The sequence below is a fragment of the Sceloporus occidentalis genome, unplaced genomic scaffold (genome assembly GCF_023333645.1).
Source record: "Sceloporus occidentalis isolate IW3139 unplaced genomic scaffold, rSceOcc1.0.p SCAF_6, whole genome shotgun sequence".
NCBI classification, from domain to species: domain Eukaryota; kingdom Metazoa; phylum Chordata; class Lepidosauria; order Squamata; family Phrynosomatidae; genus Sceloporus; species Sceloporus occidentalis.
In genome coordinates, this window is record NW_028316986.1 from 108,641,876 (window position 1) to 108,669,101 (window position 27,226).

Genomic DNA, 27,226 nt, shown 5'->3' on the forward strand with positions numbered 1-27,226 from the left:
TGAAGGTGTATGGACTCTTCCTTCACAGTAGAATCCAAAAGAATGAGAAATGTGGTTCATGAGACCTTTGTATATTGCCTGTGAGTGCTTCAGAATAATAGCATAAAAGCACAATAAGATTAAAGGCCTCTTGGTAATGGCATCTGTGTCCTGTAAATCATATAGGATTTTACTGAAATTAGGTAGATATTGAATTGTTGCAAAAGTAAGGGGCAGAACAGACTACCACGAAAGGTTGTGGCTTGAAGCCACCACCTGAGGAAGCCAGATTGAGGCCAAGGCAACTGCACTCTGCAGCCCAATCCACCTTTTTGCCAGAAAAAAACCCTGCTTTTCCAACCCCGCCTCAGCTTTACAGCTCTCCGGCGGCGTGCAGCATCTAAACGCTACTCCACCAGAGCCTGGTGTCACATGGTGTGCATCGTGCATACACCACATTCCCCAGCCGGCTGGAAGCCTTAACTCTTACAGCTTGGATTAACACAATTGTTGATAAATGTTCCTTGTATGTAGTGTTCTGCTTTAAATTATAGTTCATTTAGTCATAGTCTATGAACAGAATAACTGCATCTAAATCAATATTTTTTGGAGAAGGGGGAGCTACTTTTGTCAGCTATCACAGTAGCTTTCTATAAAATGCCACACTGGGATTTTAAGTGCTGGTATTCACATAGGTATTCACAACAGAGCAGGCATGAGGTTCTGATTCAAAGCTAGTTTACACAGTATTTTGGAATAGAAATTATTTTATGTGATGGGAAGCCAGAGCAAATTAACAACCCCCAACCCTCACTCACACCCCACATCCAGCCTGCTTATTCTGGGCATCACTATCTTCTGACAGATGAATTTACCAATTTATTTGAGCCATATATGTGACAGCAAGTGTCATTGATGGTTAAAATTTTGAAAGTGACTTCGATGCCTAACTGTGCAACCATATAAAAATTTCATCTATATGTATTCTATCTAATCGGTTGATATCAGTTATGACACTTACTAGTTTCTGAAAGATGTGCTTATAATTGTTGCTTTTTCAGGGTGGCTATGGAGAAACGTGTGAAGTTCTAATACAGCATCATCCTAGACTTTTCCAAACAATTATTCAAATGACACAAAATGAAGATCTCAGAGAAAATATGGTAAATCTGCTTACACTCTGCCAAATCTCCAACTAATGGTTACCTTATGAATTGTCATTTACACACATCTCAAAAGTCAACCATTTTTATAGTCTGATCCTATTTGTGTTTTCTTAAAAGTATAAAACTGTGAAGCTTACTTCCAAATACATGTGTAGTGTTTATAGCTTTAGGCTGCTGTTTTATATAGTAACCTGAAACTGTCCCATTGAAGTCAGTGGGACTGAGTGCTGAGCAGTCATGTATAGAATTGCACTGTTATTAGAACAGTGTTATTAGAACAATTTTAAAATGTTATGGATGAGATGGTTCTGGTACTGCTTCTAAAGAAAGATGGAAGCTGTAGTCCAATAATATCTGAATGACTGTACAGTTCTCACTCTTCAGGGATCAGAGGTCATAGCTCTGATGATATCTATATGTTTGGACTTCACAAATCGGAACATCCAAAAGTTCCTAAGCTCCTCTTAGTTTTAGTGGCTTATTCTAAACATTTTTCTTCAGAATTACTGGTTTTGTTCATATGGCAACTTATTTGATTATAATTCTTACAACTGCATAGGAACATAGAGAGCTGCCAAATAATGAGTCAGACCATTGTTTCACCTAGGTCATTAGAGTCAACTCTGACTGAAAGGAACTTTCCAGGGTTTCTGACAGGATTTTCTCCTAGACCTGCCTGAATATTCCTAGTGGTTTACCATTTAGATATTAAGCAGGCTCAACCCTGCTTACTTCTGGAAATATGATAAAACCAGATGTGTTCAATGTGATGTTGAATTAATTATCTATTTTAAAAATCTGGTGATGTTTAGACATTGTTGCTCTATTAAAAACATTTTATTGTGTGTATGTGTGTATATCTTGTTGATCTTAATGTTAACCTTAATGTTAATGTTAAGTTTAAAGTTTGCATTAGTGTTTGGTGAAAAATCAGAAATTGTCTTTCTTTTTTTAAAAAAATCTAGTTACGGCAAGTCTTAGAACACTTGTCTCAGCAGAATGAAAACCAATACCTTAAAATCTTGACGAGCCTTGCTGAGGTGGCCACAACAAATGGCCATAAACTACTCAGGTACTGTAGACCAACAAAAATTCTTGTTCAGTTTCCTTTGTTTTGTCTCCCCCCCCCCCCCCCAAAAAAAAAAAAAATAGACTATTCTGAGTGCCACCAAAATTTAAAATGGATTTGAATCCAGTAGCTGGGGTTTCCTGCTTTAAGGTTATTTGAAAGTGATACTGCTACAGTTTTCCAGAAGAAAGAAACCAAAGGTTAATGCATAGTCTGACCTTGTAACTACACTGGTGCCATTTATGTATGTACAATGGGGTATCGTAAAGTTTTGATTATCACCTTTTAAAAAATTTGACAAAGTTGGTTTTGATTTCTAGTCATTAACTTTTCTCTATGTAGTCACCATGCACATTTACACATTTTTCTCCGTGTTTCTTGACCCTCTAAATACTGTTATTGTAGAAATATGCAGATTGCACCTTAAATCACTCTTCCACTTCATGAATGATGTCATCTGTATTGTCAAATCAGTGACCCCACAGCGGATTTTTCATTTTTTGGGACAAGAAAAAGTCACTTGGTGCGAAGTTGGGAGAATAAGGTGGATGCTGCAAGATCTCAAAGCCATATGCCCTTGCTTTGTTAACTGCAACTTGAGATGAGTGAGCTGGTTTGTCCCTTTGCAAGGTAATCTGTGAGAATGACTCCATGACAGTCCCAAAAAACTGAGAGCATGACCTTCCCTGCTGATTTTTGCACCTTTGCCTTTCTGGGAGGAAGGAATTTGGCATACTTCCATTCTGTGCTTATGGTTTTGGTCTCTGTATCATACTGATAGATCCAAGATTCATCCACGGTTATCAGACGACCCAAAAAATTCCTCTTCATCCTGTTCCAGCAGCATCTACATGTATCTTGAAAGGTCACACCCTGTTTGTTTCTGGAAAGGGGTTAGCAAACATGGAACCCAGTGTGCAGACACCTTAGACATGTGCAGTTTGTCATGAATAATTCCCACACACTACCATAACTGAGACCAGTTTCATTCATGATCATTTGGATGGTTGCTCATCTGTTTTCCAGAATTAAACACTCCACTTCCATCACTGTGGCTGCATTGTTCATCAGTGATGGTCTTCCAGGTCTTGGCTCGTCTGTGAGGAACATATGACCAGTTTGGAAATTCCTTTTCCACTTCACAATAGTGTCATATGATGGGTAATTGTTTCCATAAACTACCATCATCTCATCATGAATATGCCAGGCACTATTATCCTTCAAATGCAGGAACTTTATCACGCGGCAAGCCTCAATCTTCTCCATCTTCTGGTACAACTTGTAACAAAAATACAGGACACAATGAGCTGATTTTCTCAACATTGTGCACTTACCAGTAGCGACCAATGATGACACTAAGAAAATTTCATCAATATACCATAATAACTTCCAAGTGATCATTAAAACTTTATGATACCCCTTGTAGAATGTATATTGCAGTTAAATAAAGTGTATCTTTGTCTGCACACATGTCCTCCTGACATTATCAAGGGCCTCGTGGACATAGTTTATTCATTTCTTAGATTTATATCTCACCTTTCTCCAATGAGTGTTTCATCTTCTTTTTCTCTAAGATCATAGGGCATTCTATTGCCTGGATCTTCTTAATCTAAGCCGAATATTCTAACTAAAGAGCACTGGCACTAGCAACTGATTGGTGGTCTTATCTCAATGTATGAATTATGTACACAAAAATATAGAATTGTGTGTTATCCAGAGTGTGTGTTTTGGTAGTGTGTATAGCCAGTGGGAGAGTGGGGCTATGGTAGTACGTCACTGCAGAATGGAGTGTAAGGGTCTTTAGCTTTTGACTGCCCTGAAGATTTTACTTTGAATGTGCTGCATGGGTCTATAGTTTGTAGCTACTTTGAAGACTTTTATTGGTAGCTGTAATTCAGACCACAGGCTAGTTATATTAAACCATTTCATGTTCTGTACATTACAGCTTGTCAAGTAATTACGAAGCTCAAATGAAGAGTCTATTGAGGATTGTGAGGATTTTTTGTCATGTCTTTCGCCTTGGCCCATCCACACCCAATAATGGAAATGATATGGGCTACAATGGAAATAAAACTCCAAGAAGTCAAGTGTTCAAGGTCAGGAAAGTAATGTATAAAATTAGGAAGATAGATCTTCTTGAGATAAATTTCACTAAATTTGCATTTATTAATTGAACATTCATAAGCAGGATATGTTTGCCTGGTGCCTATTTTAAGTTTGAGTTCTCTCTTCCTTTTGTCTTTTTAAGTTAGTTGACCTTTCCATAAATGAACAATTTTAATTTATTTCTGCTTGCTTTTCTTCCAGCAAACTTTGTATGTTCACAGTGTAGCATGAAGTTGTGGTGTTATTTTTTAAATAAAAATATATAGTATATCCAACTTAGATTAATTTAATCACCTTTGTCTAACTATGGCGGGTTACACACCGCCATGAAAGTACGGACTCAGTCCGTACTAGGGTTAGGAAGGTGCGGTGCTTCCGCACCCCCCTAACCCTAGTACGAACTAAGTCCATACAAAATGGCGCCCCCCCTTCCACATGGGGGCCGCCATGACGACGTCATGACCATGCCGCCTCTATATGGGGCAACGCGGATGTGACGTCAGTCCGCGCCAGGGCGCTTAGTGCGCACTTTCCGCGGACCAGGAAGGAGCTCCGTTTCGGAGCTCCTTCCTGGTTTGCGGCAGCGCTTTGCCTTGCTGGGCGCAGCCTTCAGACGGCTGCGCCCAGCGAAGCAAGGGAGAAAGGGCCAAGCGGCCCCTTTCTCCTCCTCCCCGCCGCCGCGGGGTGTCCTTGGGGCTTGAAGCCCCAAGGACACCCCTTTTCAGGCTGCAGGGAAGCAGCGTTTTGCCGCTTCCCCGCAGCCTGAAAAGCGGCGGATCGGGGCCTCAGCGGCTGCCATTCTGGCAGCTGAGGCCCCGATACACTGGGGAAAGGGGCGGGTGCAGCCCGCCCCAAATGGGCGGTCTGTAACCAGCCTATATTTGGCATGATAGCCATACATACAGAAACATTTTGAGAATTCTTTATGCTTGATGTTCTGGAAAACTCCTTTGTTGGCTTTAGAGAAAGAATGAGGAAGGTGGTTGGGGATTAAATGTTGATGGCAAGTTCTTTATTTCTTTTGCTATAAATTCTTTTCCCTGCTTTGTACAAAATTAAAGGCACTTTTCATGTGTGTGCTTGCACACATAGTTGCTCAGTGGCATGAGAACTGCATACTGATGTGATTCCATGCTGGGAATGATATGAATATCTCAGTTACACAGAAGGGCTGATCATACACGCTTTTTAATCATCCAATAGGTTTCAGAAACTTTATCCCTGTTACGTTTAGTGGAAATGAACCTTCTTTTGCCCCTTTCTTTTTAATATTTAATAGTATATAGCAGTGTACAAATATGGCAATCATAACAATGTACAAATGTGGCAATTTTTCAAACCAGTAATACTAAGTCTAGTAGTATATACTTAAAGGATATAATTAACTGTTGTCCATCAAGAAAGCAGTGTTTCCTCCAAAATATGAAATTTACCCATACAGATTGAAGATTTTTTTTAAAAGCACTGTATGCATATCACCTCTTAAGTTTCTCTTTTATAGCATAAATTAGTTTTAGCAGGAATTAGCCTTGCTTACTTTATCAAGGTTGGGCATCTTCACTTCCTTTGCTTTGTTGACCAGAAAATGAGACCTAGAACTACACTGCTTGTCTATGCAGTAGTAATACTAATGGTTTCTTGGTTGTCTATGACAGCCATAGAGACTGTGTGGCCCTAGGGTTTAGGTATTGTTGGAATGCAGATTCTGCCAGCCCTAGCCAACATAACAAATGGTAACAGAAGATGAGAGTTGCAGTTCCTCAATATGTCAGAGGGCTGCAAGTTGCCAATCTCCATTCAACTATAATGAGGTATTAAAAACCACAACATTTAAAACTTTTGCCAGCCAACTAAAAATGTTTGTTCATACGTCCTCAGACATGAGGAAATAAAAACTGGAAGAGATGTGAACACTGCACAAAAACAAAATGATAGTACTTCATTACAAACATGGGAAGGCAAGAATATTGTTAGCTGTGTCTTAAAAGCCACAGACTTTAATGAATGAGTAATTTTACAAAGCATTACTGTTATTGAGAATGAGTATTTAAGGGGGGGGGGCTTGTATCTTTGCCTCTCTGATTGTGATCGCAGCATAGGGATCCTGCAGCTACCATTTTGTGACCCACAGAAAGCTAGCCTGGTTGACTTAAGTTCAAATGGGTGTAATGAAATAGATATTTAATTCAGCTGTCTTGTGAGTTCAGTTTTTAAAAATTCCCATAATTTTAGAAATACCAAAGTATTCAATTTGAGGCATGACTTAATTTTTAGCCTAATATATAGTGAACTATTAGATTACCTTTTGTTGATGATGATAATCATCTACTTTAAATTTTAATTTTTTAATTAATATAGCCTACATAAAAATAATATTGAAAAATATCTTTTACATAGTATTCCATTAATTATCCATTCTTAATTACCTTATCTGTATCTTATTCATATTAAACCGTTTAATATTAACTAAACCAGTAATTAAAAAAACACATGAAATTATTGTTGATATCTTCATTCTTATTACTATCTTCTTTTGAACATGTACTATTCATAACATATACTATCCACTAAAGTATAATACTATTAATTTATCATTAATTAACTCCCCCTCCCCCAAGTGCTCCTCATCACCAGAGCCTAATATCTTCATATTATTCTACCCTCCAAAATTGTAACTCTTCCTGTGGAGGTAAACCACCTTCTTGTTTCACTAAAATCTTTTGTACAAATACTTTCCATATTGCTTCAAAATCATTCCTCTTCATTATTCCTTTTTTTAACCTTGATTTCACATATTAACTTATCATTAATTGCCATTTGCCATATTTCTTTATACTAATATTGTATTTGCAGATCTCCCTGATCTTTCTATTTTTTTTGCTATAAGATAATGATCATCATCATCTTTGGTATCTCTCAGCTCAACAATATATTTTGTTAAGTGAAGATATTTATATTCATGTTCACTTTTTCATGGTACAAGGTCACAGTTATTCCCATATACCAAATGGATGTTGTACTTTGTAATGTTTGTCTTGTCAGAGATCACAATTTGGTTTTATGGTAGTATATTACTGGTAAATGTAGTTATCTGTTCTAAAATGTGGTTTAGAAAATAGTTTTCCTAACCAGGTCTTAAATAACTCAACTGGCTTGGCTATTGTCTAGATGATATCCTTCAATATACTGCTACAACAAATGGGAAGCATTTACACTGAACTGAAACATTTCTTTTTCCTGTGTGCTTTACTTGAATGTGTGTTCTGTAAACATTTTATTCTGCTTATCTGAAGTTGTGTTGGCTTGCAGGTATTTATTTGTGATGTTCAAAAATGCTCTGAAATATTATCCGTTGTAGTAGTTTAACTCAGTAGATATCCCTTTAATAATTGACACATGGGTTTTAGATAATTCTCATTTTGCTGTCAGTTATTTTTCATGACATTTTTCTCCCCTTCACCTCTTATCTTACTTTCTGTATCTAAAAGACTTGTTAGCTAATTCTGTATATCTTTGTGGTGAAGATGTAAAAATACAGTCAACTCTCCTTTACCCATGAATTTTTTTATCCACAGATTCAAGCATCCATGGTTTGAAAATATTCCAAAAAAGTATAAATTCCAAATAGCAAACCTTGTGCTTCCATTTTATATAAGGGACACCATTTTGCTATGCCACTGACTTTAATGGGACTTGAGCATCCACGGATTTTGTTATCCATGGAGGGTCCTGGAACCAAACCCTAGCAGATAACAAGGGCCCACTGTAGTACAAAATACATTTAGTCAGATTTTTCCCCTCTAGCAATAAATAAATGTTTTTGGTAAAATGACTGTGGTGATAATGTCTGGAGCTATATATATAGTCTTGGAACAAACATGGGCAACTAGTTGATATTTCTGGTACTATGAGGACTTATATTTTTTATTTTTTATTTTTTTGCAGTTTTCCCACCCACATTTATATTGTAAGGCTATTTGTGTAAAAGTGAAAAGTAAAGTGGCTTGTAACTCAGCAGTATTCTTCATTGTAGGGAACAAAAATAAAATCTGATTCACATGGCCTGCGTATGAGTAGAAACGAAATGAAAGATAAGTGTTCTTAAGTGTTTTACATAACAGCAGTATTGAACAATTTGTAGATTGGGAACAAATTCCTACAAGATTGGAAATTTGATATTATTCATCTATATTCAACATTGAATCAACAACTTTCCCCTTTAAAAGACAACCTGAAATTGTGATTTGAAAACTATTCACAGAAAAAAAAAGGAATGCTAGATAGATACTTTAGCCACTAAATTCTAGCAGCTCAAGCTTTTGCTGGAGGGCACTGTAGTACAAGCTATAGTCATTCCTTTTCTTTTGCAACTTGAAGTCTGCTCCTGAGTCTTATTCCCTTATCCCAAAGATTGGCAAAGTGTGGCTCACCAGATCTTAGTGGCCTGCAGCTCCAGCATTCGTCAGCAAAGGTCTGTGACCTCATAGCAAAGGTCTTGATTTATACCTTTGGGAATCACTGCAGTACTTTGGTTCATAACCCATGAAGTAACTATGAAGAAGAAATGAAATAAAAAATTGATGAAATCACCCTCATATTTTTTCTTGCCATGTTTTAATAAAATAGGCTAGTTTTCTTGATGACATACGAGGGAGGAAACAGAGAAATGGAATAAGAGACCTGCCTTCATTATTGAGCACTGGAATTGCAAGAGTTTCAGTATTGCCATCTACAGATACATCCGATGATCTAGTTTGTGTTCACTTATGTCTCCAATTCTCTCCCCCGCCCAATCTTTCTTATGCTTTGCAGCCTCTGGAATTGCTCTGGCACTCATTAGATGAATGGTTAGCTCTAATATCAGTGGAACTGATGAATAATAAAAGAAACTCATCCAATATCACTTCCATCTTACTGAAGCAGAAGGGACCAGATCAGTATGAGAGTACTCCTGCGCACATCTTTAATGTAGCTCCATCTGAGAAGACCGGAACTCTGTCTCCAGATGTAGCAGAGTCTAAAGTGTATGAAGTTGGTAGCACACAAGAAGCATACGGAGATTGCCAGGATGTTATTTCAGTAACAGCAAACCGGCTCAGTGCAGTCATTCAAGCTTTTTATATGTGTTGCTCCTGTCAGATGCCTCAGGGGTAAGGAGAATCCAGTTTTCAAACCTTTCCTTTTCTTCCTTGCAGATGGTCCCCTCCTCCCAGTACTGTTGATGATAATTGAAAATGTACTTTGGCGAAGAAGTTGTTTCCTACAAACCTTTTACACATATTTTGAAATGGGATTCTCAAAAGCAGTCATATTTATAAAGCAAAAGCAACATATTGAACATTTGTTTATGCTTTGTTATATGCCTGTATAATCAGAACACAAGCTAATTTGTTCTTTTGGATTAAAAATAAAATAAAAAAGTACATAGAATATAGCTTCAGATGCAAAATATATTGTGAATCATAAAATATTATGTTTGTGTTTTAATTAAAATGTAAAAATGCAAGGAGAAAGTATTCTGTAAAACTGATAGTAGAAGATGTATGAAATATCTTGAAGCACCTTTGGGTGCCATATTGGCAGAAAGGTGTGGTATAAATATAAATACTGTATATGTTGATGTGTAGGTCTAGAAATTTTAGTCAAAAAATTGATCCCCAAAACAACTTATCCACGGGTCAGTGTGAGTACTGTACTTTTATTATTTCCAAAAACCGAACCATCCCCTTCCCTGAATAGAGTGGTGAAAGGAAAGAGCTTAGTTTTTCCTTGGAGCACCTAAAAGAAGCACTAGCCCCTTCAGATTTCTCCCACATGGTATTGCCTTTGACCTTTTTGAATGCCTGGGTGGGAGGAGGACAGCAGTGGCAGCACATTGGTGTTTACCCTCAAAGGAATGCTGAGAGGAATCAGGCTTTGAAGCATTTGAATAAGATATTTGTGTATGTTTGCCAGCTTTTTAAAGTTAAAGGATATAATCACTGCAAATGTAGATTCTATTTTCTTTACTTTGATACATACCTAATAGTTATTTATGTAGACATACCTAGCAGTTATGGATACATACCTATACATACTTAGCAGTATACAGTACCTATACATACCTATACTTACCTAGTAGTTTACCTATACCTAATATACCCACAAGCTCTTTGAAATAGGTTCTAATAGCCATCTGAGAAGGTTTCATACCTATATTCTTAGAGTTCTGAAGAGCTTCTATCAATACTCACTTGTTTATCACAGCTTTTGAAATTCTGCATCTCCCCAAATCATGTGAATCTCTGTTAAAATTTTACATTGCTATTGCTCTGGTCATGTGCATTTGAACAAACATCCTGCTATACACTGCTCAGTTGCTTCTGCTTTCATTCTGCCAGCACAAGTAGCACAATAATAAGCCTCTCCACAGTTTGTTTATTGTAATTTCTGAATTGGAATTTCTGGATTATTCTGCTTTACTGGGAGAGCAACACTAATGACAACTAATCTTTCATGAATTACAGGATTGGTCAGTTGCTCCCACTTGTAGGTATTAGAACTGGACACATCTGCATGCATGCTCTTTCACAACATAAAGCCAGTATTCAAAGAACTTTGGCATTTAGTTATGTATAGATCTGGGTGTGTCTGAAAGGTTGTGTCTGAATTACGTGCAGATTTTTGATTTGAGAAAGAGGGAGTGATGGATCAACCAAACACCATGTAACAAATAAATTGCTTGTTAGAGAACAGGAATCCCTGGACATTTTTGACAGGAATCACTGGACAGTTGTGAATTCTCACTGTGTGTATTGATTGTTTTCTTCTAAAATACGTAACTGGCTTGCACATTGTTTAGAAAAAACATATTTGTTCCATAACTCTTGCTCATTCAGTGGGTAATGTAAACTGAAAACAATGTTTTCCAGGGAAACAGAGGGCAGATTTGCTTAGGAATTTAATATTGATCCAAGTTGTGTACTGGTTCAGAAATAAAGATGTAGGTGTTTGTACTATAGACCATAATGCTTATTCTTCTGACTTATATTATTTTTACCAGCAGAAATCAAAATTAGAATGATGTAACCTTCATTTTTCGTTTGTGGATATTGATTAGCTGAAATATATACTTCTGATGTTCTGGTTAGAACCATCATCATAAGTATCATTGCATGCATTAAAAACCATTATAGAGTATATTTAAATAGCATTCTTAGGAAAGTGCTGGAAGGTTCTTTTGTTTGTAAAACAGAGGTTAATCTCTTCTTTCAGACTTCAAGATTTGGCTTGTGGGCAGGTGGGCAGAATTTGGAAATTTGAAATTGATAAATGTAGGAAGAACTAATGTCTCATCTAAAACTACAAAGCCAAACTATCACATTCCTTCAGAGAGCTCAGTGTTGCTTAAATTGGCTCGGGCCTTAGACTGTTTTAGGTATTCAAGATTTTCTCCTAAAAGCAGTTTTCATAGCTGTTTTTGCAGTCTTTTTACTTTATGCATACAGGTTGAGTCTCCCTTACTCAAAATTCTGAAATCCAAAATATTCCAAAAACCAAAAGGATTTTCATAGGTGGCTGAGATAGTGACACCATTGCTTTCTGATGGTTTATGTAAAAATTATTTAAAATATTATGTATAAACTTATCTTGAGGCTATGCATATGAGGTATATATGAAGCATAAATGAATTTTGTGTTTAGACTTGAGTCCCATCTCCAAGATGTTTCAGACTAGGAATCAGAAGGGCAGCCATAAAAGAACTAGACAAGATCCCAAAGTATAAAGATACCCAACTGAGCAATAAAGTTAGAATCATCCAAGCCATTATATTCCCCATCACCATGTATGGATGTGAAAACTGAACACTGAAGAAAACGGACCAGGAAAAAATAATTTGAGATGTGTTGTTGGATAGGGGTGCTGAGTATACTGTGGATAGCCAAAAAAGACAAACAAATGGATTCTTCAAAAGATTAAGCCTGAACTCTCCCAGAAAGCCAGGATGATCGAATTGAGGCTGTTGTACTTTGGCCACATCATGAGAAGGTATGAGCCATTAGAAAAGACAATGATGCTGGGGAAAGTAGAGTGTAGTAGAAAAAGAGGAAGACTACACACTAGATGGATAGACTGTATCAGAGAGACTATAGGCCTGAATTTCCAGTACCTAAGCAGAATAGTGGATGATAGGAGGTCTTGGAGATGTCTTACAGGGTTGTCATGAGTTGAGTCCAACTTGAGGGCCTTTAACAGCAACAACAATGTATATGCAAATACAAGTATTCCAGAATAAAATAAAATAAAATGTGAAATCCAAGCATTTTCTATAAGGGAGATATGGTGATCTTTGATCTTGTTTATGTTACCTTTTTAAGCTATCAGGATACACTATCAGGTGAAATAATTGAATCTAAGTAATTTTAATAAAGCTGTTCCAGAGTAAATTGTTTGCATTGCCTTCTAGGAAAGAGCACTCATTTGGATACCTTGTTAACCTGATTGAACATTTTATTGCAGAATGACATCTCCTCGCTTCATAGAATTTGTGTGCAAACACGACAATGTTCTTAAATGCTTTGTAAACCGGTATGTCATCAGAAATTAATATATTTCATTAAGTGTTTGTTGATACACCAATAGTTTTAATTGTGATGATACATTCAATAAAATAAAAGAGTATTCTTACCTGAAGCTTAATTAGATGTAACAGTTGAAATGAGTAATGACTGTTTATGAGTAGAAGGTACACATGTACCTTCAGAATATGTGTATAAGGTGTATACAAAACATTAAGTGTAGTTTGGAAGAGTTGACTTAAATTTGCAGCTACTTCATCGACACAGTGCAAGCTTGATGCACCAAGGTCAACATCTCCAAAATAAGACAGGCCCTCCTTTGGGTGCCTCCACTATCTTAGGTGAAGGGGTAATGACAGAGGAAATGGTTTTCCCAGTGCCAGTTTCAGCTGCAAAATATGTTCACCAGGAGACCTATTCTAATGTCTCTACCTAGCAGACACCTTTAATTTTGCCAGACTTTCTCTCTCATTAATAATAATAATAATAATAATAATAATAATATTTATTTATATACCGCCCTGTGGCAAACCAATCCGGGCGGTTAACAACAGTAAAATATAAAATATAACAATTAAAAACACTTTATCCCTCCCCCCTTAAGACAATATTAAACAGTATAACATATTAAAAACACAATTTCAGCATAAAAACAGCAATTAAAACTAAAAACCCTGATATCCCTCTGTTGATCACTAAGATGGGGCCACGGGAGGAATGAGGGAATCAGGGAACCTGGGCCGGGATGGTTAGTCTGGAAAGGCCTGCCGGAAGAGATCCGTCTTGACCGCTTTTTTAAAGCTGTCTAATGATGTTATCTGATGGATCTCATTCGGCAGGTCGTTCCAGAGTTTGGGGGCGACAGCAGAGAACGCCCTCTGGGAGGTCGCCGCAAGCCTAGATTTTAAAGGCTGCAGTAAGTTCCTCCCAGAGGACCGGAGAGCCCGGGGAGGATTGTGCGGGAGGAGGCGGTCCCTGAGATAGCTTTCTGTTTGCACTGTTTTTATTTTCTTCAGTGTACTGTCTTTTGACTCTGTTCTTACATAATTTGTGCAAACCTGAAAATTCTTTTGTTTGAAAGGCAGCAAATGAATTCTTGAAATATTGTTAAGAAAGCAAACTATGAATTGGCATTGGTATCTGAATGGAATAATATGATTTTTGGTTTGTCAGGAAATAAGAATCAATCCACAGTTTGTGACAATAATCTGGGGTTATTTCTAATTTGAGAAATCATAATTACAATACTGTCTGCATCCACTGGTTTCTGCATCATAGACAGAGATGTGAACTTAGGTCCAAAACACATTGCAGAAATAATTCAGTTTGAGACTGCTCTAACTGCCCTGGCTGAGTGCTAGGGAATTGTAGTTTATTGTGCCACTAGAGCTGTCTGACAGAGAAGGCCTTTCAAAACTATGGCCTGTTACAGACTGCCAAAATAAAGCTCTTTAGGTCTCTTTGGAGGTATGCTATTTAAATGATGCATGGGTCCTAAGAGTCCGGAGGTCGCACCAAAGCCACACTCCATTCCTAAGCACTGAAGTGCAGCTTTGGTGCAACTTTCGGATTCTTAGGGTGCATGCATCATTTAAACAGCATACCTCCAAAGAGACCCGAAGCAGCTTTATTTTGGCAGTCTGTAACAGGCCTATGGTTCCCAGAATTCCCTAGCATTGATCCAGGGCAGTTAAAGTAGTTTCAAACTGGATTATTTCTGCAGTGTGTTTTGGACCTTAGTGAGTTACATTGACAAGAAAACCTGCCCAGACAAGTAGCTCTAAACTATCACATTTTGGAAGCACAAGCCATGGTCTTGTTTATAAACTGGTTAGCACAAAACATGGCTTGGAATATTATTTAATTTTTTTCTTGCTCTGTCTTTGTATGCAGATATTCACAAAGTCTTCAGGAATTCAGTGTCTTCTTAAAGCCAGAGAAAACCTGTTTTGTTGCTTAAAGATTTGTTCATAGTGCTTAATGTTATTTAAACTGCCCCTGATGCCCTTTTAAGGAAGCAGTAAAAATGCTTGTCTTATTTTTGTTGGCTTTTATGTGTCTTTGACATCACTGGAAATCACTCTGGTAGTCCAAATTAGCACCAAAATCTGTTTTATATATAAGGAAAAACAAAAAACAAAACTCAGACTAACACGATGCCTAAAATGCCAAGCTGAATATTCCCTGCCTAGGGTATGGAAGCATATGCGTCATACACATCTTAACATTAGGAGTATATCTGATTTTTTTGTTGTTTTGCTCATCACATTTGAATGGATGCTTCTGTTCATATAAAATATGTTATGCAGTCAAGAATTCTGTTTATTTCATCAGATGTTGTTCCCTTGAAAATGTATGAGTACTTCTGGTTCATGTTTGTAGGATTGTTGTTTTAAGGATTAAACCAAAATAACAATGTATGGTGGTGTATACTTTCTGAACAAAACAGTGGGCTTGAATCCTCATCTCAGCTTTTTTCCCTCTTAGAAATCCAAAGATTATATTTGATCACTTCCACTTTCTTCTTGAATGTCCTGAGCTCATGTCCAGATTCATGCACATCATAAAATCACAAGTGAGTGCTGAAAATATAATTCTAATGCAGGTTGAGTATCTGTTATCCAGTAATCTGAGATGTTTGAAAATCCAAAATCTTTTTCAAGGGTGGCTGAGGTAGTGACACCTTTACTTTCTGATGTTTCAATGTACACACACTTTGTTTCATGCACGTACACTTTGTATGCACAATAAAAATATTGTGTATAAATGTACCTTCAGAATATGTGTATAAGGTGTATACAAAACATAAAAGAATGTAATGTTTAGACTGGGGTCCCATTTCCAAGATATCTCATTATGTATATATAAATATTCCAAAATCCCCCAAAAATTCAAAATTGAAAACACTTCTGGTCCCAAGTGCTTTGGATATGTAATGCTCAACATGTTGTTAATATAACATATAGCTAAACCATATACAGTCTCTCTCTCTCTGTGTATCTCAAGATAAGCAGTGCAGTTTGTTGAATGAAATTGGGTAAAGAAACATGTAAATATGATGTTAATCAGAAATGGTAAATGAATGCCCACTAGATATTGGCCCAGATCTAATTACTGGCCCTTACTTGAGGAGACACTGAATACTGAGGAGCTCAACAAGCCGTCCCTTTCCTAGCAGGATCGGGGCCATGGCCCGATCCAGTCTTTCCAAGGCGCAAAAAGGAGCCACAGAAAGCGACTCCTTTTTTCGGCCTGGAAAGGGCGCCAAGCTCCCATGGCTTGGCAGCGCTCCTTCAGCACTGCGTTGTATGGATGTAGTGCTAGAGGAGTGCCGTGACACCGCATGCTGTGTAGAGCAGCGCGTGGCATCATGGCACCCTGTGGGCGGGTTCAGATCGTGCATCATGTGGATGCGGCACCCTGACTCTGCCCCTAGGGCAGTCTTAATGGCCTGTCTGAAGAGGGCCTGAGTCAACATTTAAGTACATTCCATGGTTTTAATAGATTTATTCAAATGGCACTAGCATTAGGTTGTTATCGCAGCTCCTACAAGCATTAGCCAGTGTATCCCTGTCTATCTCCATTCAGATTTTTTGGTTCACCCTATCAACTGTATAATATGTCCATGTCTAAGTGGGGTTTTGGCCCTACATCTTTAGTCTTAAATAAGGCAGTCTGAATGTGTTGGACCAAATTATTTGTGATTAGTGATCTGCCTTCAATTAGTAAATATGGCCGCTCCATATTTGCAGTTTTTATATTCATTTGATTGCTCACACACATCTCTTAGTTGCTGACACAGTAATATGGACCCATAGTTTAAAGACAAAGATGATGGTAAGACATGATATGAACTTTAAGATCACTGAATACTGAGCTGGCTGCAAAGCCCTAAATTACTGCTCTGCCAGTCATCATAAGTGTATGTATGATAAAATTCTGTCTTTGTCCATGAGTAGAATTTGTGGACGGAGATGTAATTTATGGAGCCCACTCAAAATTTCAGCCAACAAATTCATTCTTACACATGGAGCTTCAAATTCTGCTTTAACAGGTGTCTGCAAAATGTTGAACTCCACTATTCTAAATGTATGTGGCCATAACATCAGGAGAATTTTAAAATATAAAATAAAACCAGACACATTTATCTGTGTCACTTGTATTTAGGTCTTATGTGCATTTCTGTCTGGGAGGTCTTCATCCAATATAAACAAATCCATCATTTACACACATTGTTGTCTCTGACTGTATTGTCTTGCCTTTTAAATCCTACAAGGCATACTTGGATCATGAACAAAGCGGTATGGGTGGGTGGGGTTAAGAAAAATAAAGTCTTATTGCAGGAAGATGATAGTGAATGTCACCACATATACATCACTTCATGAAATCCTTTACAAGCTTGCTTTTTTGAATGAGCTATAAATGGGAGGCCAAATGTTATAAGTTTCCCCCTTCAAATGAGAAAGTGTGATTGGAAATAAAGAATTGCCAAACAGTGAGTTGCCCACTCCCCACAAAGATTTTAAACCAGGAGTTGGATCCACAGACCTATTTTTCTAGAATTGAATACTCAGGGGGCTTTTGTATTATAAACAACAATGCTCTTTGGCTATGTGGAATAGCTTTTCAAACTGGGGAGAAGCTTTAAAAGCAAATTCATGATATGGCTTGGGAATCAGGACTGCTACAATGAGTTTTGTGGATTCTCCCCTTCTGTCTTTCAGTACCAAGCTCAGCATTCTACTCTGCCTCATAATATGTACAGTATGACAGTTTTGTTCCTGTGTCTGTTTTCCATCCCCTTAGCCTTTCAAAGATCGCTGTGAATGGTTTTATGAGCACTTGCATTCTGGACAACTAGACTCAGACATGGTTCATAGGCCAGTCAATGAAAATGACATTCTGTTGGTACACAGAGGTATGCAGCTCCACCTGTGCCATTTTCTTCAGGTTATTTTTTTTTCTGTATTGACAAAGTTAAGAAATTAATTGGTTTTTATATTTAGATTCTATTTTTAGGAGCAGCTGTGAAGTTGTGTCTAAAGCAAATTGTGCGAAGCTGAAACAGGGAATTGCTGTGCGTTTCCATGGTGAAGAAGGCATGGTGAGTGTGTATCAATTGCATGTTTCCTACAACTTAGTTTTCTTGAAATGCTGCCTTGAGAGCATTAATTTTGAAATTCTCATAGCAAACTGCTTTTGCCTTTTTTAAAATGAAACTTTATTAAAAACCAAAAATAAATACACACCAACACAGAGAAGAGAACTTCCCCATCCAACTACTATTTATACCTGCAGACATTAATACTAACATAAACACAATAGACATACTAACAATAAACAATAAAAGACTTCCAACTTCCTTCTGCCTCAGTCATTAACCTTCCATGTTTCCTCTTATCATATTAAGCTAAACAATTAGATAAAATTAACCTTAATTTCTAATTCACAAACTGAGCTTTCAACTAACACACAGTTCTTACCTTTATCTATTTAACATCAACTACTGAAACCTATTACTGTTGTACCCCCTCCCTCTGTTGTACATATTCTATAAATAATTTCCATTCTTTCAAGAAATCGTTTATACTTTCCCCCTTAATCAGGTGTATCAATTTTTCCATCTCTGCAAGCTTCTCTAAACTTAGAATTAAAGCTTACCCAAGCCTCTTGTCTCGATATATTATATCAGATTAGGAGGCAGAGGTCAAAATAGATAAAAACAGAAATGTTTCTGGAGGCAAAGACCCTGTGGAATAAAAACTCTTAACAGAACAGTGTGGCACTTTCAGACCTCTTGCTGAATGCGACTCTTTCCAAAGGCTGTACCTGACACTGGAATGTTAATACTGTGTTTTCTATTCCAAGACAGACAGAAACATGCTGTGTAGAAAGTAAAAGTCTATAGGTAAAGTTTGAGTCACACCTCAGAGATATGTTGGAGGACCTAGAGATTCCTAGGAAAAAAAACACTCCTTGTCAATTTTCAAGTGTGATTCTGTGGTCACCTTTGGCCTGATGTCAACCACAGAGTTGCTCTAGAGCACCTAGAGAGTCTTAGAGACAGTAAAAAAAAAGAAAGGTTTTTTTTTAAAAATTTCCAGTTTTTCCACTTTCATCAGGATCCTGTGCTCCTAAGCCTAGCAAATGTGGAGGGCCTCTGTATCTGCTTTCTCAAGATATTTACATAAATAAATAAACTGCAAATGTATATGATAGTGTTCAGTCATCTGGGTAGGACTGAACTAATAATATATTCAGCATAGAAGTTTATACTGAGGTATTGCATCTCATTGTTGCATCTCTAGGGTCAAGGTGTGGTACGTGAATGGTTTGATATACTGTCCAATGAGATAGTTAACCCAGATTATGCTCTCTTCACTCAGTCAGCTGACGGTAAGATAGTTGTTTCCTACTACTCCTACTGTCCCACCTTTTCCCCATTCCTTGGATTCAAGGAAGCCATTGCCATTGTTGTTGCTGTTGTTGTTGTCAATTGCTTTCAAGTCAATTTTGACCTATGGTGATCCTATGAATGAGAGACTTCCAAATCACCCTATCATCAAGAGCCCTGCTCAGGTCCCTCAGACCATGCCTTCCTTGATTTCAGCCTATCCATCTGGAATGCAGTCTCCTTTTTTCCTACTTCCTTCTACGTTCGCAACCATTATTGTCTCTTCTAGTGAGTCATGTCTTCTTATGATATGGCAAAAATACTACAATCTTAGTTTAGTCATCTTAGCTAAAGTAAGCACTATAATTTAAAAAAAACAGATAAAAAGCTCACTTTGGAAATAAATAAAATTCAAAGTGATTCACGTATTGGTTAAAAATATAAAACTAGTATAGCATTCTTTGATTAATCTAGAATAGTTATGGTGAACCTTTTGGGGGCTGAGTGCCACAACTAAAAGTTTTTCCGGCACTGGGTGTTATCTGGTGCCAGGGGTGGGACTTCCTTCCTCTGCGGGTATGACTTCTGCCCTTTGGGGGCAGGACTTAGGGAGGGACCTCTCCCCCTGCATCTTTCCTGGCCTCCAGCTGCCTCTGAAAAGGAAAGGAAAGGTCTGGGAGGAGGAAGAACAGGTGCATGTGCCTGTTCCACCTTCTCTCTGCTGGGTGCCGGGCCAAATGGTGTTGTGTACCATCTCTGGCACGCATGCCATAGGTTCGACATCATAGATCTAGAAAAACAGATCCAGTCTTTTGCCAATTCTTAAACTCTAAAATCTTTATATTTGAATCTGAATTATCTGTAATTTATAAACCAAGAAATGAAATTACAGAAAGCCAGGCATCAGATTTGAACTTCATGATTTGATTAAATATATCATGAAATGAAGTTATTCTTTTTTCATAATAATGCAGCTTTAACTAAAATCCTGTCTAGGAGTTAGAGAAAGCAGTAGAATAAACAAGCACTACCACACTCCTTATCGGTTTCTTTTGCTTCCTCCCATGAAGGTCTACTTTTTCCCTATGGAGGCTCTCCACTTCAGAAAGTTGGTTTCCACTTGTAAAGGGCAGTACTCCCTCCACCTCCTTATGTGTTTAACCTAAAAATTTCCATAATGCTCAAACGAAGCTTACCCATGCAGGATGTTTCTCAACACTACTTTCTGATTTAGGATTACAATGCATGGAAAGTGTAGAGGAAGTGGATTCTAGCCCAGGAAGACTTGTGCCACAATACATTTAATAGGATTTTGGTGTTGGTGTTTTGGCTATGAAAAATTAATATGGCTATCTCTCTGGAATTGATAGAAATCAAATTTATTCCATGTTACAGCTACTCGAGAGAGCACCTGTATTCATGTTTACTTAAAAGTAACTTCTGTAGTATCTAATACGGCTTGCTCCCAAGTTAGCTTTGAATCTTCAATTCTCGAGGTAAATTTTGATTTTAAAATAAGTATACATCTTAGATGCATTTTGTTTCCCTGCTAATTGCATTTTTTGTCTGTTGAAAAATAGGACTTTCAGGCATCTTTTCTCTTGTGACACTTTTTTGCAGAAAGCAAATTAAAGATTAGTGCTGTAAATGATTTTGAAAACCAACAAAATAAACATAATCATTATCCTGTATGATTTTAACACTTAAATAACACTTAAATAAAAGTGTTAAAATCATACAGGATAATGATTATGTTTATTCTGTTAGTTTTCAAAATTGTTTACAGTACTAATCTTTAATCATTGAAGAAGCCAATGGAAGTTTTGAACGCTTACATGTATTTGGTACATTTTGGTTGGTCCAATAAAGGTATCACTGTTCTGTGGATTTTGAATGTTGTGGTACTTTGTTACATGGCCAACATGGCTGGCTATAATACTCTTTGTTTTTCTAGGAACCACTTTCCAACCGAATAGCAACTCCTCGGTAAATCCTGATCACTTGAATTACTTTAGATTTGCTGGACAAATCTTAGGTTTAGCCCTGAATCACAGGCAACTGGTCAATATTTACTTTACAAGGTCATTCTACAAGCATATTCTTGGTATGTTTCTATTATGATTTTAATTTGTCTTGGTAGATGTATATAATGCAACTAGATGTATAGAAGTGTATTATAACCAGTCCAGCTGACCTCATTGCTTAAAAAAACCTCAAAGCTTCCCTTTTCCATCAATTCCTGAGTAAAGCAAGAGTAACAATGTTATTTTTAAACAAATGTTCTGCTTTCCAATATATCTACAACATAAACAAATAATTAGGCACTACAATCTAGCATTAAGGACCCTTTTTGGCAGAATTCTGAAAGCATTTACATAGAATATATTCCTTTAGATGTTACAGTAATTCTCCAGGATGGCCCAGTTTACTTCCATTTTACAGACAGGTGAAGGAATCAAGAGTGGCAGGCTTGTCATAAGGTCCACACTCAGCTGAAGGCTTTAGATTAGAAATTCAAATCTCCCTGTGGGCAGTAGCGTAGTTTATATTCTTAACCATGGTGTTTTGTGTGCTGCTTTGAAAATGTAGCTTTAGTGTTCAATATTTTGTGGCAACAAAGCACCACATTTTTTCTAAAAAAATAAATAAATCTCTGAATTGCCTTGATAGTTTCCCTATTCCCCCTGCACTGTTTCACTGTGTCTGTAGAGGGCAGTCCTTTACCATGAATAGAACTGATCAAGGCAAAACAGTTAATGAACTAGTGTGAACAAAGGGTTTTTGTTTATCTGTTCTCCAAGGCATTCCTGTAAACTATCAGGATGTGGCATCTATTGATCCAGAATATGGGAAGAACTTGCAGTGGATTCTAGATAATGATATCAGTGACCTGGGGCTAGAGCTGACCTTCTCTGTTGAGACAGATGTATTTGGAGCGATGGAAGAAGTGCCTTTGAAACCAGGGGGTGCAAGTATACTTGTCACACAGGAAAACAAAGTGAGTCATTTTGATTTGTATTGCCATGACATACTTTGATGAGTACTCCCTTCTGCCTTAAATTTCTGGCAAGAATCTTGGTGTCCAGAAAGAAAAAAATACCAGCAAAACAGGGCCTGTAGTAACAGTTCTGTTGCTGTTCTGTTTTGCCCTGTCTTTCAGAAAATGAAAGCTACAGAAAGTGGTATCTGAAACATCTCATCACACATGTACTGAATTTGGTCTGATGTTATTGACAAGTACGTACTCTGCAGCTCTTACATACACTTGCACACTTCCCACATAAAGACAGATGGATGCACACACTCTTCTCTCCTCTCTTATTCCTTCCCATCTGTTATTCAAGTGAAGCCTATTAAAATATAAGTTACTAAAAGGTAAACCTATACTTAGACAGACATTGGCGTATACTTTCAGTCTGTTTATGTTTTGTGAGCAAACACCAGCATCAGATTTGGGTGGTGGCTTGTGTACTTATTTTCTTAAAACTTTGATCAGAACTGTCAACCCAGCCAAATGTTTATTTACTAAGCTAATATTGAATTGTTGCCAAACAAATTTTAATGGTTTAAACTTAAGTGAAAGTTATTCATTCAGCTATGCAAATTTACTAAAATATTACACCAAAATAAAACCTTTTGAAGTGAATACTGCCATATATTAATTATCTTGAGACATATTATTTCATATGCTACAGTTGGATTAGCTTTTAAATATATACTATGTGATTCAGGAGACCACACCAGATCACATATATTTCAATGAAAATGAATTTTAAATTGCCTTGTATCTCTCACAATGTCCTCCAATAATAAGGCCAAGTGTGGTTGTGGGGTTTTTTTTACCAAGAGAGTGAAGGCATACGCAAACAGAACAGGGGTGTGCTTATGTAACAAAATGAATTCCTAATTCTTGGTCCTTACTATTGATTCCACGTTGTACTTACTATATTTGCTTGTCTGTGCTGGGAGAGACAACAAGAAAAAAATTGTGTTTGCATTCTGCTATTTTTACATGGCCTTCATTGTTTCTATGCTATATTATATTAGCCAACCTGAGGGTTATTTGAAAGTGTTACTTGGGGTATAAATCCTTAAAAAATCTGTAAAAACAGTCTATCACATATCAAATCATGAGGAATTTTAATTTGATCTTGCTTAATATTTTGGTTCTTGAATTATGGAGCAAGTACTGCAAGAAGGAACACAAGAAGCTACTGTCTATATGCAGCATATATGGTAAAGCCATTGCCCAAGACTCTTAGATCATATCTAGCTTCACTGCTGCATTATCAGCTGTGTAACCACAATTTCATGCTTGTCTCTTCCTGTATGCTTTTATTACTGTTTTCAACAGTTCCATTGCATTTCTAGCAGAAATTTTTCTGTACCTTGAGCTGAAGATATTGTAGGTTAGAAGCAACTTTAGTTGTGTCCTGAGTAGAATAGTTTGAACTGGGAGTTACTGGCAAAATAGACTGGCACAATATGCTGGCTTGGGGCGGTGTGGGGGTTTGGTGTTTAGGTGACTCACACCCTGCTCCCGCCCCCATGCCGGTGTCATGCTGTTTGCTCGATCAGACATTTATACGCCGCACTCTATAGGAGCGCTGAAAAGCCAGCGCTGCAGTAGAAAAGCCACCCTTTTTCCACCCCCAAAATGAGGGGTATTTTGCCACTTCTTTTTGGGCAAGAAAAACGCTGGATTGGGGCTGCGGTGTGTGGTTGCCACAGCCCCAATGGGCTGTCTGTTCCAGACCTTAATCACAAATAACTGAAGTTCTCTTGGTTCCAATGAGTCTAACTAAGCTCCAAAAGACACTACAGAAATAACCCAGTCTGAGATTGCTTTAACTGCCCTGATTCAATGCTGCGGAATTCTGGGAACTGTAGTTTTGTGAGACATTTGCCTTTTGCTGTCAAAGAGAGCTCTGGTGCCATAATAAACTACAATTCCCAGAGTTTCCTAGCCCTGAGCCAGGGCAGTTAAAGTGATTAATTCTGCAGTGTGTTTTGGACCTAAGTCTGGATCCTACCCAGGATTTCTTTTTCAAGACTGTGACCTGCATGGGCAAATTAAATAGCAAAAATGTAACTACTTTTGTTTTAGTAAAAATGAAGAGATGATGACCTGGAGATGTGAAGTCATTAAATACACTATATTTATTTTATGTTTTTATGTGAGCCACTTTGGGTCCCAAAGTGGCTCACATCAGGAAATAAGTGAAAATCCTCAGTACAATCTTAAAAACAATTAAAATAGTCACAATTGAAACAATATAAAATCATTTAAAAGCAGAAATGTTAAAAATAACCCCTTCTCCCAAATAAAAAAGCCTCCCTGGCACAATTATTTTTGTGAGCTGTATAAAAATATTGTGTTACATACCAGTACAAAGTACTTTGCAAAGAGCTAAGGAAGTCTACTTCATTGGCTTTTGCCACTTAAAGCTGTAGTTCTGTATCTGCTTGCCTAAGTTTAAGTCTAAATGAAGGTCAGATTCTGAATAGATATGTATAGGATTTCATTGTCTTTCTGGGGATATGTCAACATATCCATTTTGGTCTATTCTGTGTATGTTGAATTTTATTAGGAAAATAATAGTCAGCCATGATAGTTAATGACCACTTGGTGTCAGTTTATTTTTGTTTCTTCATTTTGTCACTTACGATATCACGTATCTATAATATCTTTTACAAATAGCAGATGTTTGTGATTCTGTGACCTGATTATGATTTTTCTAATATTTTATGCTAGTTATAGCATATTATGCACAATATGTATGAAGATAAAAATGCAGATCATTGAAGAATTAAATTATAGGTGGCTCATGATAAAATATCTATATATTGTGCAATTTATATATGAGTGTGGAAGAATGAAAGCAGTGTATCATACAATCAATAAAATGTAGATTTGGCCCTAAAATTGCCCACTATAGATTGGATGAGCGAGTTTGTGTTCTTCACAGATCCAAAACATCAAAGGAGACACAGTTCTTGGTAAAGTGAGCCGAAAGGACAAGAGAGTCCATGCTGGACAAAAATAGAGAACATTTTATGGTGGTTCATTAATTGCCCAGCACATTTGGAATGAAGAGCTCCATATCTTGACATCAAAGAATGAGTATCCCTTTGGTTAAACATTTTGTTCATAAACAGTGTAAACATAATGAGATTTTTTTCCTCCTGAATAACTTCCCCTTTCTTTTTGATTCTCCTCCAGCGTGGCTTTGTTTTCAGGTTATTAGTTTAGCATATAGATTTGAAGAAAGATGATTGTGGGCTGGCCTAGAATAACTTGGGTGTTGGCGCATTTCTTAGATTGTATGTCATGGGCAGGTTTACTTTATCTATTTTATTGTTTGTATGCACAGCGCTGTGTAAATCTACAGTGCTATATAAATAAAGCAAAATAATAATAATAATAATAATAATAATAATAATAATAATAATAATAATAATGTTACATGCCTCTAAGTTTTATCCTCGACATCCACAGGTCATATAAAAATCATAATTTTGGACCCAAAATCTGTCCTCTACTTATACATGAGGTCGACTTATAATCGAGTATATACATTAGTTCTTCATAATTGGTCTGTTCATTCTATGTAGGTACTATAAATATGCTATTTGCTATGTAGCAGTTCTGTACAAAGATATCCTGTGCATATTTGAAATTAGTCACTAGATTTTTCCAGTGTGGTGGCTGATCTTTTATTCCCTAATGTGGAAATGGTAGCTATGTTTGTAGGAACAGAAATATTAAATTATAGTGATTTGTTCAAGAAAACCATGGGGTACAGTGGCATCATATGTATTGGGAGCAGTAGGTTGACAAAATAATATTGGCCCTTATTTCAATATCGACCTCCCTCTGAAGAGTCTCCATCAGATATATGGCAAAGAGTTTGCACCATAAAAAGCAAAGTCTCTGAAAGGAGAGTGGTGTACCTTCCATATCCTTTAATTCATCTCTTTTGACTTTGCCATTACCCTGCCATGTGATTGTATATTTTAGAATTCCTTTTGGGTATAGTATAAGTAACAGAATATTTTAGAAGCATAAGCCAGAATTGTACTACCGCAGGGATTTTCCTATCTTCTTTTAATTATGTCCTGCATTCCTTCAGATAGCTTACCTCAGCACCTGTTAAGCTGTTGGAGTATAAAAAATGCTCCCATTTCAAACAGCTTTGAAATACAGGTGTTCTTCAAATGTGAACATCTTGTTGATTACGGAAGTAGGGCTCTAGGGAGTTTTCCAAATGTGTTGAGAACGTGCAATGCCTACATGGCAAAACAAAATATGTGATTTTTACAAAGATGTAAATTTGTGTACCAGCATATACTTGTGCCCTTGGCCATTCCAGTGCATTTATGTGTTTGATTAGAGAAATAAAATGAACTTACTATGAAAGACAAATTGCTTTCAGTTGATTTATGCTTTTTTATCAATATTTCTATTTAATCTGTACGTTCTTATTGCTAGCATCTTGGAATACTATTTTTGATGGAATGGTGGGATATAATTAGATAAAGGAAGGCATAAGACAATTTTAAAAGCTCCCTTTTGCTCCTCTTAGTATCTCTTGTCTCTATAGCCTTTCTCCATTTCTTAGCCCCATTTGCAGCCATCTCTTAGCATTTGCACAGAGGGATTAAAGCTTGATTAACATGAGAAACAAAGAGACTGAAATGTGAAGGGAAGATGCTGCATGCAAGAGAGATTTCTTTCGGGGTGTTCCCATTAGGTGAAACCCCGCGTTCTGAATCGAATCCAAGGAGTGGCGTTCCTATTAGGATCCGATTTAAACCTAGAACGGTTCTAGAGCAACCCGCAATCGTCTCCACTACAAATCGAATTGTAGAGCGGAATAAAATTTTGATTCGAGTTTTCCTCATTTAACGCGTGTTAAAAAAACACTAGGGTCCAACCTACAGTTTTCCATTG

General features: G+C 37.2%; 1 protein-coding gene across 6 annotated transcripts in view; it reads left to right on the forward strand.

The window, feature by feature from the left end:
- HACE1 (HECT domain and ankyrin repeat containing E3 ubiquitin protein ligase 1) overlaps nt 1-27,226 on the forward strand; it is a 62,973-nt gene that overhangs the window by 14,879 nt on the left and 20,868 nt on the right. For 4 of the 6 annotated variants that reach the window (XR_016281767.1, XR_016281766.1, XM_089530674.1 and 1 more), the window contains 11 exons: nt 1,041-1,142; nt 2,111-2,217; nt 4,160-4,310; nt 9,133-9,470; nt 12,820-12,888; nt 15,366-15,453; nt 17,685-17,796; nt 17,885-17,982; nt 19,187-19,274; nt 21,227-21,376; nt 22,074-22,270. Coding sequence is in view for 4 of the 6 variants with exons in the window: in XM_089530674.1 (XP_089386800.1) it covers nt 1,041-1,142; nt 2,111-2,217; nt 4,160-4,310; nt 9,133-9,470; nt 12,820-12,888; nt 15,366-15,453; nt 17,685-17,796; nt 17,885-17,982; nt 19,187-19,274; nt 21,227-21,376; nt 22,074-22,270 (1,500 nt within the window). In the remaining 2 variants the exon portion in view is untranslated. Of the gene's footprint in view, nt 1-1,040; nt 1,143-2,110; nt 2,218-4,159; nt 4,311-9,132; nt 9,471-12,819; nt 12,889-15,365; nt 15,454-17,684; nt 17,797-17,884; nt 17,983-19,186; nt 19,275-21,226; nt 21,377-22,073; nt 22,271-22,432; nt 22,510-25,241; nt 25,603-27,226 lie in introns of those variants that run through there. The other 2 variants (XM_089530677.1, XM_089530676.1) reach the window with 2 other exon arrangements.